At 45.7% G+C, this 21,850-nt stretch overlaps 1 protein-coding gene across 2 annotated transcripts in view; it reads left to right on the forward strand.

The window, feature by feature from the left end:
- Positions 1–21,850, forward strand: part of LOC117367398 (protein Niban 2-like) — a 284,588-nt gene that overhangs the window by 241,178 nt on the left and 21,560 nt on the right. For both annotated transcript variants that reach the window (XM_033959886.1, XM_033959887.1), the window contains exons 8-11: positions 13,159–13,321; positions 14,418–14,605; positions 15,077–15,232; positions 20,178–20,294. In XM_033959886.1, the coding sequence (XP_033815777.1) occupies positions 13,159–13,321; positions 14,418–14,605; positions 15,077–15,232; positions 20,178–20,294 (624 nt within the window). The remainder of the gene's footprint in view (positions 1–13,158; positions 13,322–14,417; positions 14,606–15,076; positions 15,233–20,177; positions 20,295–21,850) is intronic.

The raw sequence follows: 21,850 nt of genomic DNA on the forward strand, positions 1-21,850 counted from the left end.
TAAAGTTGTTTTGCTGGATAGCATGGTCAGGTGGAGAGGAGATTATGAAGGGTAGATATCCTGTAATTGGATTAGCCAGTAAAAAAACTATAATTTATAAAGGACCCATTTATTGTATTTTTAATCAGAGCCAGATCAAAGGTATTAGATGCCCTAAGTGAACCTTCAGTTGTACCTCTCCCCCACACCCATTGGGCAGTATCTCCTTTTCCCTCTTAAAAAAAAAAAAAAGGAAAAGGCAAAAAAACTGCCAGTGGCTGGGCTGGCCTAGTATACCATACCATTTCTTATATCCCACAATTTTCTACAAGGAATCACTGCAGCTTACAATTAAGATTGGGATCAGTTATAACATTAGCAAACAGGTTGTAGAGAGGGGATAGGGTAGAGATCAGTCACTATGAGGGGAAAAGATAGTCTTTAACATTCTTTTGATGCTGTAATAGGAGAGAACTTGATGCAAGTATATGGGTAGATTATTCCAGCCTCTGGGGCCCATGGATTCGAAGGTTGGGAAAGGAAGTTTTTTTTCCCGCTTAACGTATTGTGATGAGGAGAAGGACAGCTTAAGGTGTTGGGTTCTTCTTGCGTTATAGATTGAACGTGGCATCTTGATGTCTGATACTAGTCCGCCAGAATCGCTACTGTGAATCGCTTTATAGACCATGCATGTGATCTTGAACAAGATTCTGTTGTTCACTGGTAGCCAATATAGTTTTCCAAACAATGGGTGACCCTTTCGAATTTGCCTACTCTGAAGATTAATCTGGCTCTCTATTCTGAAGTAGTTGCAGTCTCCTATGTTCCTTCTCCATGGTGCCATAGTACAAGGAATTATAGTAATCCAGGTATGGTAGTAAGATGGCCTGTGCCACAGTTCTAAAATTAGCTTGGCTCAGGAGGAATCGAATTGTCTTAGCCTTTTGACCAAGGAATTGATTTTATCTTCAAAGTTTAGTTGGGAGTCAAGGATAATGCCTAGTATTATTTTCTATTCTGAAGATCTCACTGGTGGACAGCACCAATTTTGTGTGTGGTAGCGAGTCATAGTCTCCAAATCATTTCACTTTAGGCTACATGTTCAGGTCCTCTGTTGTCTTGGCTAGCTATTGCCGGGTGTCCTGAAAAGTATCACTTGCCACCAGGGCAGGATTAATTCTTCGAGGGCCCCTAGGCACACAAGTACACTGGGCCCCTCTGCTCCTCCCCCATTTATTTACCTGCTTTCTTATTTACTTCTTTATTTCCACTTGATTTATTTTTTTCTTTTATTTTAAAATTCAAAACAAACAACAAAGATTACAATACCAGTGCCAGTGTACAGTTTTTCTTCTATGCAACCCAGAAACATTTCTGAACAAATCCCCCCTTCCTTCCTAGAGGAAGAGATCTTCAGCCAGCAGGGCTTTCGGAAGCCCACCAATTTATATTTTGCATTTAGGTAGAAGGCATGGTGGGAAGAAAATGTAGTGCCCACCATTTTATTGGACTAATACATTTTTCAATTAGCTTTCAGAGGTTAAAACTAGAGAATGACATGGGGAAAATTTTTTTCCTCAGTCTCTGCCCCGTCCCCGTGAGCCTGTCCCTGCGAGCTTAGTTCCCGTCCCCTCCCCGTGAGCTCAGTCCCTGTCCCCGTGAGCTCGGTCCCTATCCCGTCCCCACAAACCATCTGAACTCATCCGCACAAACCATCTCCCTTCTTTGTTCCTATTTTTCCCATTTCTAATATCTCCCTCCTGTGTCTGGCATTGCCATCCCTATGTCCATATACCATCCCCATGTATCTCCTCTTTATGTCTCTGTTCTTATGCTCCCATGCACATAATTTCCTCCCCCCCATATATTATCCCTTTGACTCTGTCCATGGGCGGTCAATGGCCTTGTCCCCTTCTGTTTCAGCGGGTTACCCGCGGCTCCCCGCAGCTAGCTGCGGGTAACAGCCACCATGTCATTCTCTAGTTTAAACCTCTTTCTTCAGGTCAGTAAACTATACTGCTGTTACGGTATCCCTGTCCTGACCTGAGGAAGGGAGTTTTGGTCTCTGAATTAGTAAAACATGTATTAAAATTACCGTATTTTCGCGGATATAACGCGCACCCGTGTAAAACGCGCACACGGGTATAGCGCGCAGAAATCACGATGATATGTACAAAAACTTTTGTATACCGCGCTCACGGGTATACCGCGCATGATGCCCGACGCTCCTTTCGCCCGCCCTGACTTTCCGTGCGCTGTCCCGACTCTCCGTTCACCCCCCCTGACTTCCGTGCACTGCCCTGACTTTCCGTGCGCTGTCCCGACTCTCCGTTCACCCCCCCTGACTTTCTGTGCACTGTCCCCCCTTGAAGGTCTGTCCCCATCCTGAAAGCCTGATGCCCCCCCCGACGTCCGATACATCCCCCCCCCCGGCAGGACCACTCGCACCCCCACCCCGAAGGACCGCCGACTCCCCAACAATATCGGGCCAGGAGGGAGCCCAAACCCTCCTGGCCACGGCGACCCCCTAACCCCACCCTGCACTACATTACGGGCAGGAGGGATCCCAGGCCCTCCTGCCCTCGACGCAAACCCCCTCCCCCCAACGACCGCCCCCCCCAAGAACCTCCGCCCGTCCCCCAGCCGACCCGCGACCCCCCTGGCCGACCCCCACGACACCCCCACCCGCCTTCCCCGTACCTTTGTGTAGTTGGGCCAGAAGGGAACCCAAACCCTCCTGGCCACGGCGACCCCCTAACCCCACCCCGCACTACATTACGGGCAGGAGGGATCCCAGGCCCTCCTGCCCTCGACGCAAACCCCCCTCCCCCCCAACGACCGCCCCCCCAAGAACCTCCGACCGCCCCCCCAGCCGACCCGCGACCCCCCCCACGACCCCCCTTCCCCGTACCTTTGGTAGTTGGCCGGACAGACGGGAGCCAAACCCGCCTGTCCGGCAGGCAGCCAACGAAGGAATGAGGCCGGATTGGCCCATCCGTCCTAAAGCTCCGCCTACTGGTGGGGCCTAAGGCGCGTGGGCCAATCAGAATAGGCCCTGGAGCCTTAGGTCCCACCTGGGGGCGCGGCCTGAGGCACATGGTCGGGTTGGGCCCATGTGCCTCAGGCCGCGCCCCCAGGTGGGACCTAAGGCTCCAAGGCCTATTCTGATTGGCCCACGCGCCTTAGGCCCCACCAGTAGGCGGAGCTTTAGGACGGATGGGCCAATCCGGCCTCATTCCTTCGTTGGCTGCCTGCCGGACAGGCGGGTTTGGCTCCCGTCTGTCCGGCCAACTACCAAAGGTACGGGGAAGGGGGGTGGGGGGTCGTGGGGGTCGCCAGGGGGGTCGCGGGTCGGCTGGATAGGCGGTCGGAGGTTCTTGGGGGGGCGGTCGTTGGGGGGAGGGGTGTTTGCGTCGAGGGCAGGAGGGCCTGGGATCTCTCCTGCCCGTAATGTAGTGCGGGGTGGGGTTAGGGGGTCGCCGTGGCCAGGAGGGTTTGGGCTCCCTTCTGGCCCGATATTGTCGGGAAGTCGGCGGTCCTTCGGGGTAGGGGTGCGAGTGGTCCTGCCGGGGGGGGGATGTATCGGACGTCGGGGAGTCGGCCGGGCAAGAGGGCTTGGGCTCCCTCTTGCTCCGATCGTGGATGCGGGTGCGAGCGCGTGCGAGCGGTTGTTCGGGGTGGGGGTGCGAGCGGTCCTGCTGGGGGGGTGAATCGGGCGTCGGGCGGGGTGGGAACTATGTTTAAAAACTTTTGTATACCGCGCGCATGCATATAACGCGCGAGGGGTATGCGCGGTACGTAAAAACGCGTATAACGCGCGCGTTATATCCGCGAAAATACGGTAGTCCAATAAAAAGGATTACCTTATTGTCATTTTCAATTTATAAATGTTTATCAACACAGCTACAATAATACTTTATCCTAAAGCAAAAACAAATAAATAAAAAAAATAGAATTTGTTTTCTACCTTTGTCTGGTTTCTGCTTTCCTCTTCTCATCATTCTCTTCCTTCCATCCGCTGTTTGCCCTCTCTTTGCCTCTTCTATATGACATAAACTCGCTTTTTATGCCTCTTCCAGAAACTGTCGGTCTCTCCCTCCTCCTCCCCCCCATTGGCCTGGCATCCTTCTACTTCCCTCTGTTCCCCTCATGGTGTGGCATCTGTTTTTGTCCCTTCCATCTTTCCCTCCCTCCCAGCAGATTTTAGCATCTCTCCTTTCCATAGCAAAGCAGCAGATGAATCCAGACTAGTGGGTATAGCTCACATCGACCAGCAGGTGGAGATAGAGAACTGATTAACAGTTGGCCTTAAAGCCTGGTGTTCCTCCTGTTGATTCAGTTTTGCTCTATCTCCCAGCAGAAATGGAGCTTACTCTACTAGCTCCTGGATTCTGGCTGGGGCCGGTTTAGGTGGTGTTCCTGTGGCTTCCTCTGTTAAGACTCGGTCTTTTTCAGTAGGACAGGGGTGCCTGGCTGAGCGGTGCCGGCTTTGGGAGCTACACCTGGGCCCTCCCAGGTCCCTTCTCCACTCTCCCCTCCGTTGGTTTGAGCGGGTTCTTGGGCCACTGCAGGACTATTGGGTTTCTTCATTCCAGTAAAAAAAAAAAAAAAAAATACCAACGACTTCCTGCTTGTGCTGAGCCGTGCTGTCTTCGTGTGGCTTTCAGTGCGATTACCAGCTGTAACCCGACTGCAGTTAGAGCGGGGGACCGGTTGGTGAGTAACTTTGTTTGCTGTCTGCCTCCTCTTGCGTTCGTCGGTCGTTCGTGTCGTTCCGGCGGTAGCGGGGGGGGGGGGGCGGAGTCGGCGGTCGGCGGCGTGTTGCCGCGTTGGTGAAAAAAAAAAAAAAAAAAGATTTTTGTCTTTGTGTCGACTGGATGTACGGCGTATGCTTCTCCATTATTTGGGGGTGACGAATGATTTTCGTAGGTCGGACCATCTCTTTGTATTGTTCGCGGGTAAGAACAAGGGGATGGCGGTGTCTAAAGCGTCCATTGCGCGTTGGGTCAAGGAGACGATTGCTTCGGCTTATGTGTTGACAGGTAAGAAAGTACCGGAGCACCTTCATGCTCATTCCACTCGGGCATTGGCTACATCTTGGGCGGAGTCCGGGGGATGTCTTTGGAGGACATTTGCCGGGCGGCCACTTGGTCGTCGGGTAATACCTTTTCGAAGCATTACCGTTTAGACGTAGCGGCCAGCGCGGAGGCCAGTTTTGGCGCTGCAGTGCTGGCGGAGGCGGCATTGGCGTCCCACCCGGTTTGAGTTTGCTTTGCTACATCCCACTAGTCTGGATTCATCTGCTGCTTTGCTATGGAAGGTAAAATTATGGTCTTACCTGTTAATTTTCTTTCCTTTAGAAGCAGCAGATGAATCCAGAGCCCCTCCCCAAGTGCACTGTATGTGTATAAGGTGTTTGTTTATTGTTTCAGTTGGGATATGGTTGGTAATCGTATTATTTCGGGGCACATTTTCTACTGGAATGAAGTTTTGTGGATGCTCATGCTCCTTTCGGGCTGCTTGGGCAACATGCATAACTGAATCAACAGGAGGAACACCAGGCTTTAAGGCCAACTGTTAATCAGTTCTCTATCTCCACCTGCTGGTCGATGTGAGCTATACCCACTAGTCTGGATTCATCTGCTGCTTCTAAAGGAAAGAAAATTAACAGGTAAGACCATAATTTTACCTTCCTCCCCTCAGATCTGGTATCTGTCTCCTCTTCTTCTCCCCCCCCCACCTCATGCTTTAGTATCTCTCTCTCCTCTACCTTCCTCCTTTTCTTCCCTGGTCTTCCTTCTCAATTTATTTTCTGCCTCTTGTCTAAATTCTTTCTTATCATTCAGTCCTCAATTTCCCTCTTTCATTATGTCTACCTACAGCTTGCCACCTCTTTCCCTCACCCCTTCCAATATCTAACTCTATCCTCTTCTCCCAATCCAGCGGTGTGCCCTTTTTTTCTCTCTCCTCCCGACTTCCTTCCAGCATCTGCCTCTATTTCTTACCCCCTTCCATTCAGCATCTGTTCCCCTTTCTCACCTCCCCATTCCTTCCAGTATGTGCTCCCTTCTCTCACCCCCACACTTCTATTCAGCATCTGTCCCCCTCTCTCATCCCCCAAGGTTATTAGATAGTTGTTGAACAAGGAAGGGGACAGCAGGTCTCCTTGAGGAACTCCGCAAATTGTAGTCCATTTTTGGGAATTCTTGTTTCCTATTCTTACTTCATTGGCTGGCAGGAAATCTCCTTTGTATTGACCAACATGGAACTTATGTTCCTTGAATGGCAATTCTCTGGTGGACCCATCTATTCATGAAAATCACCACAAAGAATATAGGAAATCTATATTCTATGTGCGTGGACCACAATTACCTGAGCAACTGCAACAGCTTGGTGGTGTTACTACTTCAAGATTTTGTTGAAAAAATTTTTATTTAGGGACGTATATCAATGCTGATTTTTCTAGATTTTTATTTTTTTCTCTCTCTCTCTTTCAAGTGTTTTGAAATTTATTAAGTAATTGCTGTTTTAATGTATTTGTCTATTATAAATTATGTATGTCTGTTGGAATCTGCTTAGAAATGTTGGTAGAGCAGAGTATAATTTTTAAAAAAATAAATAAATTTGTATACGACAAGTAGACCTACCCCCTCCTTGTTTTTCTGGGACAGTGAATCACTTTGCATCCTGGGAGGCAGAGGTTGGTTAGAACTGGTGAGTTGTCGCCCGGGATCCATGTTTCTGCAATGCATGCTATACCTTCTTGGCTTCTGTCTATCTGGTTGTGCAAAATCAAGGTTGTGCATTCATGTAAATACATTCTATAGGTATGTATTCCTCCTCTGTGGGTATGTGTGTACTACATGAAAGCTGTTTTAAATTCACATAGTTCCTGCTTTTGTGATGATAACTGGGGGAGGGCTTCCTATTTCTTTTACCAATTATCACTTCTTGGACTCTTGGAGTGTTGGTATCTTGTCCTAGCATTCGTTGCTAGGCCTGTAGTTATCTCATGATTCAATTCTGCACACGATATCATAAAGTTGCGGGTTAAAGGGGCCCAATTTCTGTGGATGAAGTTATTGCCGTGTGCCCTTTCCAATAGGGCAGCCTTACTAGAGTCAGGCAGTGGATCTGTTCATTATTATGGCTTATCTGGTGATCAGATTTTGATGAACTAGTTCGTTCTTATGATTGCGACTGGGAAGTCTAGTTCTTATGATTAGAATGATTAGAATTGTGAAGACTATCAGCTGGTCCTGTAACAGGATTGATTAGGGTCTTGTGTGCTTTGTGGGTAGTGCTGCCGGTGGCGATGCAGCAGGGGTCAGGGAAGGGAGAGGCAAGTAGGTGAAACAATACCTCTTATCCTGCTGGTAGACAACAGCCGAGGGACCTTATGTCTAGACTTTTGGCAGGGCTGAGGAGGGTCTGGTGCAGTTTGTGGTCAGGGCTTACTTCTACATTCTGGCATGGAGCTGTTAGAATAGTGAGAAGAGGGTGCTGGGCATCCCCTTTCTTGCCCTGTCAATAGTTGAAGCCCTTGTGTGTAGGGGATTTGCGGTAGATGGCAGGGGAAATGGCTATCTCAGGATGGGTTTGAGATCTTGTTCTTTCCAGGTTGTTTGGGAACTGCACAAAGAAGTGTGCCTTTTGGATTGCACCTTAGATGTTGTGCTGAGCAGTGACGCGCCACTAGGTGGATCGCCTTAAATGGTGCCACACCGGAAGGGTCACTGGGGAGTGCAGTGACTCTCCAACACTGGCCTGAATTATTTCCACTCCCCGATGCTGGCGATTTGCAGTCAAGGCAGCTAGCTCCCAATGGCAGTGGAGCTGTCTTTCTCTTTTTAAAAAAATTGGCTTCGCACCGGAAGGGTCGTCGTCATTCTGGGGTGGGGTGGGGGTGGGGTGAGTGACTCTCTTATGCTGGCCCGAACTATAATTCAGATTTAAAATAAATATAAAGAACTATAACCATAATTTTAATACCCACTAATCTGTTCCATGCATAATGAGAAAGCCTCCTTATGGTTGAGTGTGATGAAAAGAACTGCTTGTTCCTTTTAAAACCATTTGTTTCCCCTTTTTACAAATGGAAAAAAGCGATTTACTCAAAATTTGGGGTTGGTGATCTGGCAGCTTAGCTTCTGCTTTCTGGAGCTGCCAGTTCAGTTTGAACCAGGGCCAGGATTGAGCCCCACGAGGATTCATTTGCAACTACCTGGTGATATTCCTCCTGTTTAATATTCCCTGTCCACATGGTCCTGAATTAGAAACATAGAACATAGAAAATGTTGGCAGAAAAGGGCCACGGCCTATCAAGTCTGCCCACTCTTAATGACCCACCCCCCAACTTCTTCCTCTAAGAGATCCCACATGCCTATCCCATTTTTTCTTAAAATCTGGCACGCTGCTGGTCTCAATTACCTCATTCCAATGATCAACCACCCTTTCGGTGAAGAAATACTTTCTGGTGTCGTCATAGTTGCCCTTAAGCAATAAACACTGCCTTTACTCTCTCCTTGGTAGACTCTAGGAGTGGGAATACATTTCTCTGTTTTAACTGGGAGTAAGACAGTACAATTTCTTTCACTACCCCAAATTTTAAAGAAGAAATAAAACCAGGAATTATTGCAAATGTTAGCAGTAGACTTGACACAATCAAATCTTTGATGCTGGTTTGGAGAAGTTTGTGCGCAGCAAGGAGTCTTTCCTGAGCCCTTCCCAATTCAAGCTCTTTACTCGGCACACTTGACTGTGAACTTAAGAGATTTGGACTAAGTCAGGATGCATACCGAGTTGTGAGCTCATCTCCCCCTGACTCAGACATCCCTTTCTGATGCTGGTGCGTCACTTACATCACTTCTCTGTGCATTGCTTTATCCAGCTATAATTAAGGCTGCGTATGTTCATTCTCCTTTCTCACTTTTGGCTGGGCCTAGAAGTGGCTGTTCTTACTAAAACATTAACTTTGGAAGGTGGAGAGGCACCTTTGTAAATCCAAATGAATCATGATGACGAATAAGTATATTAATTTTTACACCTTTCCCCCTATGCTTTTAGACTGTAAATTGCCCAGAAGGTTATACCCTTGTTGCTGGATAGTAAATTTGAAGGAAACTTGGAAAGTAAAGATTTCTGTTTAATGATGCTTTTAATATTTAAATTTTTAGTGAGATTTTAAATCATGCTGTTGTTTAACTACCCCTTACCCTCTTGTTTTTTCAATTTTTTCTACCATAAATTGAAAATTGTAACTTTTATTCTTTCCCTCCCGACTCATGTTTGTATTCTATGATAGTATATTGTTCAAATGTTTGTTTCTTTTTATTATACTCTATTTTGATTTTGTACATCGCTCAGTAATTCTAATAAGCGATTCATCAAATATATTAATAAACTTGAAACTTGATCCAGGAATCCACATGCTATGTGGTAAAAATGTACAGAAAGGAATGTGACAAAATAAAGGGGGTGGGGTTAAATATCTTAAACTGGTGTTGAAATGATAGCCTGGTGGCACCTATATAGTCTGATTTATTGAGGCATGAACTTTTATGATGACAAGAATGTCCTTTGTTAGATACTTGGAGAGTAGTGGAGGAGGCACCTATATATGTGTGAAAATGGAGTGAAAGCCTTAGGGAAGATACAAGGCAGGATGCACTAAACAGGATCGGTAAGACCGCGTGGGTGTGCTCGATCTGATTTTTAGCCAATTCGAAAAGAGCTATTGATGCTCTAAAAATTTTGCATGTAAATGATTCATGCAGAGGTTCGTCGTAATCCCCGTCTCTCCCGTCCGATTGATCGCTGGGAGAGCAACTGTCACACATATGCAGAGCCAGCAAGGGAAGCCCCAAAGCAGCCTCCTGCCACTCAACTGTTCGGGGCAGAGAACCATTTTTTTTAATTTATGGGCACAGATGCCGTGTGTGTGTTGGCGCACACTCACACACAATGGACATGTTGGGGGAGAGGAATTGATTTGTGGCAGCAGGAGGGAGTGGGCATCCCTCCTGAGGACTTTTGGGAAAGGGAGTTCGGTGAGGTACTTTTTTTGGGGGGGGGATCAGTGCAGGCAACAATTGCGGCAATAGGAGAGAGTAGACATCTCTCCTGCTGGTTTTTTTTTGTTTGTTTAAATATGTGGTCGTTCAGTGGGGGGGGGGGACCTGCTTTAATCGGCCAACAGCAATTCCCGTGATCTTAACGACCGTGTTTTGTGCATCTAGCCCTGAGTGTGGCCATTTTTTAATTTTAAATTTGGAGTAGAAGCATGGCCTGGTGGTTGAAGCAGCAGACTGAGATCCAGAGAAACTAAGGGTTCAAATCTTACTACTTCCCACTGGGGAATGGGATGATTCAGCATGGCCAGTTCAGCACGGCACAGTTCATCGTAGCCATTTCATCATGACCCTTTCAGCGTGGGCTGTTTTATCCCTTAATATTAAAACTCCCTCTCAAAGTCAACCTATTTTTTTTGTTTTTTCCAGTTCAAAAAGTTTATTGGTTTTAGTATATAAAAGTACAATAAATTAATGTTTGGAAGTCTTCCCTCTGGACCTTATGAAGCACCTGATTGATCTGTGATATTGCCCCCTCCCCCACACCTTTCAAACCTTGAAATCACCAGAAGATTCAGGGGCAGGAGAAGAAGACCATGGGTGGGTGAAGGGAAAGGAAAGCAGCACCAATGGGGCAAAGAGGGGTATCTCTCTCCCCCTTTTCAAACCTCGCAGCTTCAGCAATGGCTGCAATGAAACGGCTGCAGTTAAACGGCCATGCTGAACCAGGCTGGCTGAAATGGCCATGCTGAGTTGTCCTAGACTCTTCCCACTGATACCTCTTGTGATTTTGGGGAGTCACTTCACTTTGTACCTCAGATACAAACTTATAAGTACTCTAGGGTAGGAACCTACAATACTGTACCTGAAATCAACTCACTGTATGTGAAATATTCAGGCCTATGTCACATGTCAAAACAATATTGGATGCTTTAACAGGTTATTTTTGGTGTGTGTGTATATGTACAAGGGTGGTTTGAAAAATTTGGTATAAAAATCCAAGTTAAACAAATATTTCTTTTAAAAAATTATATTTCTCAACATAGTCTCCATCGAGGGCTGTACAGTTACACTTGAATCAATATTCCAAAGCATTTTTTCTGGATAACAGCACCTGCTATCTGGAAATGGGCTGCTTACTGTGATATTTGAAGGTGCATCTGGATGGTATCGCTGAATATTCTGACAGACAGTCTTGGCACTGTTAACTGTCTAGAATATTCAGAGGTGCTGTCTGGATAGTGACACTGAATATTTTTACTGACGGTCTTGGCAGTTATTCAGAGAGTGACAATATTCACTGTGTTCTCAGGAGAACATAGAATTGACACGAAGTTGTGCTAAGTTATTGAGGTAACTTGTCTCACAGTGGCAATATTCAGTCTGATATCTGGATAGTGGTGTTGAATTTCTGAATATTTTTTTGACCCTGCTTACTAGTGTTTAAAAAAAAAAAAAATGCTGACTGTAGCAGCAGCTGAATATTAATCCAAGTACATCTGCATCTTCTACATAGTTTATTTGCACACACAAAATGATATATGTGGCTAAAAATGGTTTTATTCACATTAATACAACCCCTAAAAATTCTCCACTGTGGCATTTGAAAATGCAGGCACTTCTGGCCATATTTGAGAGATGTTAATGGGTGGTATTGAAGTTGGGGGAGGTGAAAAATATATTTACAGTACCCAGAACTTTCAAAGGTACATACTCGTAGCTTTTCCATCAAAAATCTACTCACAATGTTAGCAAATTAAAGTGACCACATATCTCTTCTATTCCCAGAAAACTTCCAAGTAAAGTTAAGCCCATATGAGCTGTCCCAAACTGGTAGTATATACTGACATTGTCTCAATACATAAAATTTGCAAATAACCTCTTGAAGTACCTGACTGATGGTTCAGTGGTTCTCCCTTTTAAATCTTTATTCATTTTCCAAAGCCAACATTAAGTGCAACAGATTGACAAACAATATTACAATAATCAGCACTCAATACAATCAAATGATATAATAAATATATAACACCCCCCTCCCACCCACCCTTCCTTGATGTGCATAACAGAAATCAAAGGGAAATATATATGTTCATTTCATACAAAATTTTGTTAATGGATCCTAAATTACTTTGAATTTATTATAGTGTCCCAATTTTAACGAATTCATATGTTCAAATTTATAAATTTAGTATATAGGCTTATAACTAAAGTATAATTGTAGAAGAATGTGTACTATAACAACCTAAAGAGAGGGTTTCACTAGAACCCTCCCCACGAAATCTTCTATATCCAAACTGCTCAATAAGCTTCCTTCAGGCCCTCAGAGGTGCCACCAGATGCTCAATAATATCTCATAGCAACTGGCTTTACGCCCCCTATCGTCATCGGGTCATTAATTTTTAGAGATTTTTTTGTGCAATGCTATATGCTATGTGCTATATGCTATAATTATTTATTGAATGAGCACACAAACTATAGCATTGCACAAAAAAATCTCTAAAAATTAATGACCCAATGACGATAGGGGGCGTAAAGCCAGTCGCTATGAGATATTATTGAGCATCTGGTGGCACCTCTGAGGGCCTGAAGGAAGCTTATTGAGCAGTTTGGATATAGAAGATTTCGTGGGGAGGGTTATAGTGAAACCCTCTCTTTAGGTTGTCAAATTTATAAATTTGGCATAAAGTTTCCCACCAAAAACTATAATTTATATTATCCCAATTTTTCCAGTTTTTCATGATCAGCTGCATGTCTTGACGAGAAGCATCCTATTCTGATTTGCATTGATTGGACTTTTGGGCATTAGTAATGTTCCAAACACAACATCATAGAAACATAGAACATGACGGCAGAAAAGGGCCGATGGCCCAACAAGTCTGCCCACTCAAGAACCCTCCCTCCAACTAGTCTGCCTGCTCAAGGATCATACGTCAATGATAATGGAACTTCCAGGATCATAATAATTTGACCCCATATAGATTTCCAAAATTTAAGTATCAAGGTGGTTTAGTGGTTCTGATCACTTGGAGCTAGAGCTTTGTTGACAGATACAACTTTTCAGAAAGCCCTTCACCTTTTCTATTTGTTTTTCTGGCTTCTGCCTTTGCAGATTTCAGATTCAGTCTACCGAATGGTGCAAGAGAAAGCCAAGATCCGTTATGATGCAATAGCCAACAAATGCGAGTCCATGCGGTCAACTATGGAGAGCACCATCCGGACGGACATGGACCAGATCATCACATCGAAGGAACACCTTGCCAACAAAATCCGTGGTGTGTAAATGTCTCAAGGTGCAAGGAGTTCTTTAGAGCTGATGCCTTTCCTCTCTCCTTCTCAGCATGCTTATGATTCAGGACGATTGCTTGTTAGAAAAGAAAAATGTAGGTGAGGCCTAAACATTAAGCATGCTATTGGAGGAATCGGAGTGTAAAAACTAGCAGAGTCCTAGCAGGCTGGAGTTGGATGAGAAGCCTGTGATAAGTTTGATCCCCCTGACAGCATTTTATAAATCCTGATTTTTGGAAACTTACTTATACCCTGATATTCAGTGCTGGACTATGTCCAGGCACCATATCTGAATATCGAGGCATACGTCTGGGTGGCCTGGTCATACAGAGCTTATATGGGCCTGGCCAATATTCAGCTGGGGCCTGCATAAGAGTTTGTGTGACCCTAGCTGACTATCAGGCCAGGAGCACATCATAATTTTTGTTAGTTTGTTTACCCCCCACCGAAAAGGAGCTCCAGAGCCCCTGATCTCTCTCCACCCCCCAAACAATGTCACCCCCCCCCCCCCAATGTCTAGGTAGATCCTCCTGGACCTACCTAAATACATGGAGGTTCAGTGTGTGAGGGGGAGAGGGGGGTTCTTGGGGGTAGGAACGAGGGCGATTGCACTTCTGTCCCAACAACCCCACACTGGACCACTAGTTATTTGGGTAGGCCTGGGGATGGGAGGGAGGCTGGTGGGGAGATTGAGGGTGTGATGGAGCAGTGTTTGGGGGGGGGGGAAGGTATTAGGAGTTTTGGGGGTCATTTTTATTTCAATGCTTATACAGACCCTCACTGAATATTGTCAGAGCCCACCTAAGCCCCAGCACTGCTCCTGACCTACCCACTTTTCTGGGGCCGGTCAGAGTTGATATTCAGTGGTACTGCCTGGCTTAGCAACATTGAATATCAGTGGTTGGGTAGCGACGAGCCCACTTGACTCATTCTGAATGTCAGCCCCACTGTGTTTAAGTTTGAGGTGTGACTCCCGATATAGTACCTGGCCTGGTTCTGTTTGTATGGCTGGTGGTAGAGGATAGTACTACTAGGAAAATTATGAGAAGTTTTGATCATTTTAGGTATGTTGCTCTCTTGCAGCTTCTGTCTTTTCTAAGGCAGAAATCTGTGTGCGAAACCATGTTCAGCCATACATTGGCTCCATCCTGGAAGCACTGATGCTCCCAACCAGCCTAGGTTTTACTGAGGTACGTGATCTCTTCTTCAAGGAGGTCACAGAAATGAACATGAACGTGGTCAACGAAGGGGGCAAGGAGAAGCTGGGTGAGGTAAGGACCATTCCACCTACCTTAATGCATGTCTCCTTGTGCACATATCTGGGGCAGAGAGAAGGCAGATGTGGCATGGTAAAATATTTCTGCCTTTGGTTTATTTTCCCTTGGCGTCTGTCTTATACTTTTGTAATCTGCATAGTTCTTGCTGGGTGCATACGAGTTTTCATTTGTGCATATTGATTTTAATGATTTTTCTTATACTGTTTTGTTTTTGTGGTATTTTGAATAAATGTTGTTTTTCACTCCGATCAATTATAGCATTGATAATCTTTTAGTCTTGAGATTTAAAGAAGTAATTGAAATTTTGGACCCCATTTTCATCTGTATTACAGTGTGTTTTATCCCCGCTTATGATATGTAACCCTGAAAATGCTCTGTTCTTTTTATTCTTTGTTTAGAAGGTCTTTCTGTTTGTCAGTCATTATGTGTACTCTTTTTTTTTTTTTTTTTTTTTTTTCTTATCAGTACATGGAGAAGCTGTCCCAGCTGGCATATCATCCCGTCAAGATGCAAGCCTGCTATGAAAGGATGAATGCACTGAAACTAGAGGGTTTACAGCAACGATTTGATGTGTCCAGCCCTGCTGTATTCAAACAGAGAGCCCAGATTCACATGAGGGAGGTAAGGCGAGCTGGAAACAGCAAGTCCTGAAGAAAGAGACCAGGTTTCTAAAGAAGAAGACTGATCCTTAATCCAGTTGAAATCTCACTGACATTAGAACCATTTTAGAGTTCAGAACAGACTCCAGGTTCAACATCTCCACCAATCAGATGATTATCAAGTTTAACATTCCTATCTGTTTGGCTCTTCCACGGCCAGGTCACTAGCCACTTTCCTCTGCTCTCAGCATGGTTATGATCATTTATATTTGATATACCACCTTTTCTCCAGAGATATTAAAGTGGTTTACAATACATTGATTAGTAATCAGGTACTCTGAGCATTTTCCCTATCTGTCCTGGCAGGCTCTCACAATCTGTCCATGTACATCATTTCACATTCTCAAGCTGCCTGCTTATTATGGAGGGGACAGTTGACTAAATACACAAACATCTTATCATGCTGTGGCTGCCTTCCTTATGGCCCAGAATGGGCAAAATGAAAGGTGTGTTTTAAGGTGAGGCAGAAGGAACAGAGGACATTCTGTAGAAAAGTAGAAAGGTATCTGATACCGAAATATGGTTCTTATCTTCTCCACATATATTTACCCCCGTTTTTGGTCATTTCAGTTATATTATGGTAGAAGTGGTCTTGCATCCCAGCAGGGACATTGGAATGAGACCTGTGTCTATCCTTGCCTGTGGAAGCATTTTGGTGGCTCAATATAGCTTCAGTTACTTATAATTTATTCAACCAACTAAATAAGGAGTATAATTAATTACAAAAAAAAACACCTATAATATTAAAGATAATCAAAACTAAATAGATTTACAGGATGTACCATTCAAAAAAACTATATATATATAGATATAGATATATATATCATCATTGCACTTATACAGTCCCCATCCAGCCACTGCAAAAATATCTACCTTTGTGGTACACCATCAAATTTTAAAAAAACGAGTAAAAAAATAGATATAGAGGGTGATAGCTTCCCTGCTGTTAAACAGCAATGATGAATTTGAAGGTGTACCATGAAGGTGGGTATATTGTCAGTGGCTAGATGGGGACTGTAAAAGTGCAATGATGGTTCCAGACTAATTTTCTTGCAGCTTTTGTGCTAGAGGTGAGGGTACTTGGTACTGAATGAAGTAATTTTTTTTTTTTTTGAATGGTATATCCTGTATGTTTATTTAGTTTTGGTCATACTTATAATTTATTAACATTTATTAATTGTCTTTATAAAGGCATTCACGCAAGGTGGTGTACAGCAGGTGTATCCTGACATACGTAACATATACTGTAGTAACAGTAAAATGACCAAATGTCAGTGTAAATCACAGTGAGAACAGTGAGGTAAGCATTGAGATAGACAAAATTAAATCCTAATAATAAGAGTAATAAGTGTCACATTTATGTAACAGAAATCTGATACAATTGCACAATACAGTGAAATATCTTAATAGACAGTGGAGCTACCATGTCCAGTTGGGATTTCTAGACAGACAAGATGGGTAAGATAAAGGCAAAGACAAGTGAGTAGCTGAAGTGAGAGTAAATTGGCTGTGCAGTTAAATATGGTATGTGCACCTAGTCTCAATGGTGTGTGGTAAGCTGCGAGTGGCAAGATAGTTAGTGACCACAGTCGTGAAATATTTGGGAGAAGAGCCAGGCTTTCAAATGCTTCCTGAAGTAGTAGTAGTAGTCTCGAGTGATGCTTAGTTCCTGTTGGATTGAGTTTCAGAATGTGGGGAACGACTCCTGAGAAGGCTCGCTGGTGAATGTCACATCTCGTGACTCCTCTGATGAGGATACGGTTAAAGATTTTCCTTGGGATAGCCTTAAAGGTGTGTAGAGGGTTAATTTATTCTCTAGGTAGACTGGCCCATTTTGTGCTATATGTACTGGTCTTGGTGAAGAGAAATATAGTTGAAACTGGAATTTTGGCTCCTGGCAGGTGTAGTAATGGGGCAGATTGGGGACCAAGTGAACAAAGCTGAAACTGGGTGTTTAGTACCAAGGCAGGTGAAAACATTTGCACCACCTGTAGCCCGCTCTAATCCCCTCTTCTCTTTCCTGCCCACTTTTCCCCTCTCAACTCCAACCTAGGTAGTACAGGTACAAGATCTTTTATCTGAAATCCTTGGGATCAGGTATTTTGGGTTTTGGAACTTTTCTGATTTTGGAATGGTAATGGTAAGTCAGGAAAATGAGGCAAATATTAAACACTACAAGCACCTCAAACACAAACTTTGGGACTGGAGCAATACCTTCAAACATAAATGAAGTGTCAAATTTTGGTTTTTGGAGCTTTTTGGTTTTCAAAATTTCAGATAACTGATCTTGTACCTGTAGTAGAACAGCACGGTAATTGGGGTTTTTTTTTCCTGCTGCTGGACAGAGAGGCTTTGCACTCTGAGGCTCAGCACCCCTTGCCCACTCCTAGTTAATGGCCCTTTAGGGCTTGGGAATAGGAGGCACCAGGTGATGAAATGCAGTATTGTGAATGTTAAGCAGAATGCTGTAAATGTACCACTTATGCCCTCTAGTGACAAGAGAGGAGAAGATCATGCGGAGCTTCTCATTGTGGCTATGATGGAAATATGAAACCTTACCTCCTCCAGCCACAGTGAACTCCAGTCACAGTGTTTCATCTCCTCTCCCCTTGGGCTCCCTTGGGCTGACAATTGAATGAGCTCAGCTGTGGTGTCAGATGCTGTAATGTGTTCTCCTTCCCTAACATCCCTTTTAAACCTTCTTGTGGATTAGGCCCTTTCCTACCTAAACGCAAGTGCTGTCAGTGTGGAGCTTGTGACTTTTCTGCACAGTGTTGTATTCACTGTGGTTTTATTGTAGAACCCCCTAGGTACATCCAACCTTTTAAAGGAGGAAGGTCTTTCTAATCTAGAGCTTTTCTTTTTAATTTTTGGGCTTGGTTCTAAATCGGTTAATTTTCTCAGGTCATATATGACAGGGCCTTGTAGAATGCTTCTGTAAACCCAGCATCAGCATGCCAAAATATAAGTGTCAATGTTTGACAGATATATGGCCTGCCTAAATGTTGGGTCCACCTATGCCCTGTTCATGCTCCTCCCCTGGAACACCTCTTTAATTGATCTATAGTGTGCCATTTGAACATGCAATTATTAGCAATTAGGTGTGATAGTGCTACTTAACGCAGTTAAGTATGCATTTACCTGCATGGATAGTGGTATTTATAAATTTATGCATTAAAGTGACCTGCTAATCTAATATAATAAAATGCTAGGCCGCGCATGCGCACTAAAAAAAACATGTTCCCTGAGCTGTCCCGTTTTTTTTAGTGCGCATGCGCGCGTTTTACGTCATCACCTGCTCTCCACCTTGCGCCACCAATCACTGTCATCACCTGCTCTCTACCTCGCGCCACCGATCACTCCTCCTGCACTATGCCACGCCAGGCATGTCCGCAACCGGCCTCGAGCTCCTGGGGGCCGGCGGCGTGAGCCGCCCGGCGGTGCAATGCTGAGGTCCCGCCTCCGCCCTACACGGCGCCGCCAGACCCGGCCCTACACTGAGATCCGCGATCGGGTTGCCATGGAAACCCCGCCGCAGCCTCGCGGCTAGGTAGGGGGACAACAATCGCGCTTATGTTCAAGCCGCCGCCACGACTCCTCTCTCGAACCGCACCAGGATCGAGAGAGGAGCTGCGGCGGGGGCTTGAGCATAAGCGCCATTGTTGTCCCCCTACCTAGCAGGCGGCCTTCCTCACCCGGCCCCACCGTTCCTTCCCTTCAGTTCAACTCCGCCTATGTTAAAAGGAGCTGCTTTGAAATTGGAGCCCTGCCGCCACCGTAACACGTTCCCTTTGCCGCGGTCCCATATGTCAGAGAAGGAGCGGGACCAAGGCAGAGGGGAATGTGCTACGGCAGTGGCAGGCCTCCGATTTCGACGCGGCTCCTTTTAACATTGGTGGAGCTGCACTGCACTTGATGGAGGGAGGGAAGGAAAGGTAGTTGTGCGCTGTTGAGCCCCTCTTTGCCCTCAGACCCTCTCCTAACTGCTCCCTCCTGTCTCAGACCACTGGGGGGAGGTGCCTGTCTTCAGCTGCCGGGATGGAGGGAGGGAAGAAGAAAGAAGGGGCCCTGGCAAGTGAGTTATCAAAAGCCAACCATAGCCTGGGACCCCTACATGATATGAATAATGACCAGACAACAAAAGGTAAGAAAAATAATTTTATTTTCTGTTTTGTGATTACAATATGTCAGATTTGAAATGTGTCTTGAGGGAGGCTGCTGCCACGGCTTTGGACAGAGGGGTACCATTTTCGTGGGAGCCGGTCTTCGGAGAGGCTTGGGACGTGGGGACGGATGCGGGAGGGGCTGCCGCTGCAAAGGGCTTTGGTGGGGGAGCCAGCCAGACCGCAAGTGTGGGGACGTTGTAAGCGCGGATTGGTCAAGGAGCCGCCGCTGCTGAGGCTTTGAAATTGCTCTCCCACCGTCACTCCCTCCCGCCCCGGCTCTGCCTCTGCCCCTGCCCAAGTTCAAAAGCAGGAGACATCTAGCACCCGTTAATCTAACGGGCTTAAACACTAGTAATAATAATAACTTTATTATTTTATACCGCCATAACCAAAAGTTCTAGGTGGTTTACAATAAAAAGAGCTGGACAATCGGTGAAATAACAATAATACAGTAAAAAATGCAAATATTTGTAAAACAGAATTTCAATACTAAAACTCACTAAGAGAGATAATGGGAAACTTAAAGTAGAAATTTTTATTTACAAACATTTGCAATACTGTTCTTCAAACAGAACCATGAAGGTGGTTTAGAGATTTAGGGTGCCACAATTCCCCTGGATATACCCTTAAATAAAGGAAGTGATGATATAATTCATTAAGCTCCACAGTTGAAGGTTAACAAGTCGCCTTGCATGTGAATGACTGCTCACTCCTAGGTCGCTCTGCTTCCTCTCTTTCCAGCAAATGGATAATGCTGTTTACACCTTTGAACAACTGCTGCACCAGGAGCTGGGGAAATCTCCAGACAAAGATGAGTTGTGCCGGGCAATCCAGAGAGTCCTGGAGCGAGTGCTGAAGGTAAGGGGCCAAGTGGCATACACACGAGTTCAGAACTCTCCCTGAATATATGGGAGAGGTTCCTTTCATATATTTTTTTTTTCTACAGATTAAACCAGGGCAGACTGACAGTGACCTGGCCCCCTCGGCATTAAGGGTCATGGTCCCCTAAGCACCAATCAAAAATGATTAAACTAGATAGAAACTAGGGAAGAATGAAGCCCCTGTTGCTATGGGCCTTTGGACTCTGCCCTATTGTCCCAATGGTCAGTCCAATCCTGGATTAAACCCTTCTACTTCAATTAAAATCACAGTGTGACAAGGCAGTGGCTGCTGCCAGAAGGATGCTGGGCTGCATAAAGAGAGGCGTAGCCAGTAGAAGGAAGAAGGTGTTGATACCCCTGTACAGGTCATTGGTGAGGCCCCACTTGGAGTATTGTGTTCAGTTTTGGAGACCGTATCTGGCGAAGGATGTAAGAAGACTTGAAGCGGTCCAGAGGAGGGCAACGAAAATGATAGGAGGCTTGCGCCAGAAGACGTATGAGGAGAGACTGGAAGCCCTGAATATGTATACCCTAGAGCGGGGGTCGGCAACCTGCGGCTCCAGAGCCGCATGCGGCTCTTTTCCACCTTTGCTGCGGCTCCGGTAGTGTGTCACGCAGGCATGCACCTTACAAGTCCAGCGTCGCGGCGGGAAATAGCCATGCTGAGCAGTGAGCTCAGCACATACACAGATGAAAGCCTTGCTTGCTGATTGGTCCGGCGGCCCCGCCCCGCCGTGCCGCCGGACCAATCAGCAAGCAAGGCTTTCATCTGTGTAGTGCTGAGCTCACTGCTCAGCATGGCTATTTCCCGCCGTGACGCTGGACTTGTAAGGTGCACGCCTGAAAAAGAAATCATCCTGGCCGGGGTCGGTGTCATGCTCCGGAGATCTACAGCCTTCCTATCTCCCTCTCCCTTCTACCTGCTTCCGGCCACATCCCCTGCTCCGCGGCTCTCTTCGGCAACTCAGCAGCAGCGATCGACACAAGCTTCTGACGTCGGGGCCTACCCTCTGCGAGTCCCGCTTGTTTCAACTTCCTTTTTCCACAAAGGCGGGACTCGTAGAGGGAAGGCCTCGATGTCGGCAGCTTGTCTTGATCACTGCTGCTGACAAGTTGCTGAAGAGAGCCGCGGAGCAGGGGGGTGTTGCCAGGTGCAGGTAGAAGGGAGAGGGCCAGATGCAGGACTCGTGGGTGAGGGAGGAGAAGAGAGAGAGAGAGGGGAGGGAAACAAAAGGAAATATTTCATACTGGGCTGGGCCGGAGTGGAGGGAGGGTGGAAAGATTCTAGCTACAGGGTGCAGTAACAAAGGAAAAGGGGGGGAAAGCTGAAAATGGAGATAGTGACACAAAGAAGAGAAAGGGTAAGCAGGACCTACTGAATAAGGATAGAGATACAGAGGGGACATGAAGAGGAGGTGAAATAGAGACATAGAAGTAATGCTGAAAAAGTGGGAGGGGAGATAAAGACATTGAAAGGGCAAATGGTGAACATGGGGTAAAGACAAGGACAGAGACAAATGAAGATTCTGAAAA

The sequence above is a fragment of the Geotrypetes seraphini genome, chromosome 10, assembly GCF_902459505.1.
Source record: "Geotrypetes seraphini chromosome 10, aGeoSer1.1, whole genome shotgun sequence".
Lineage (NCBI taxonomy): Eukaryota > Metazoa > Chordata > Amphibia > Gymnophiona > Dermophiidae > Geotrypetes > Geotrypetes seraphini.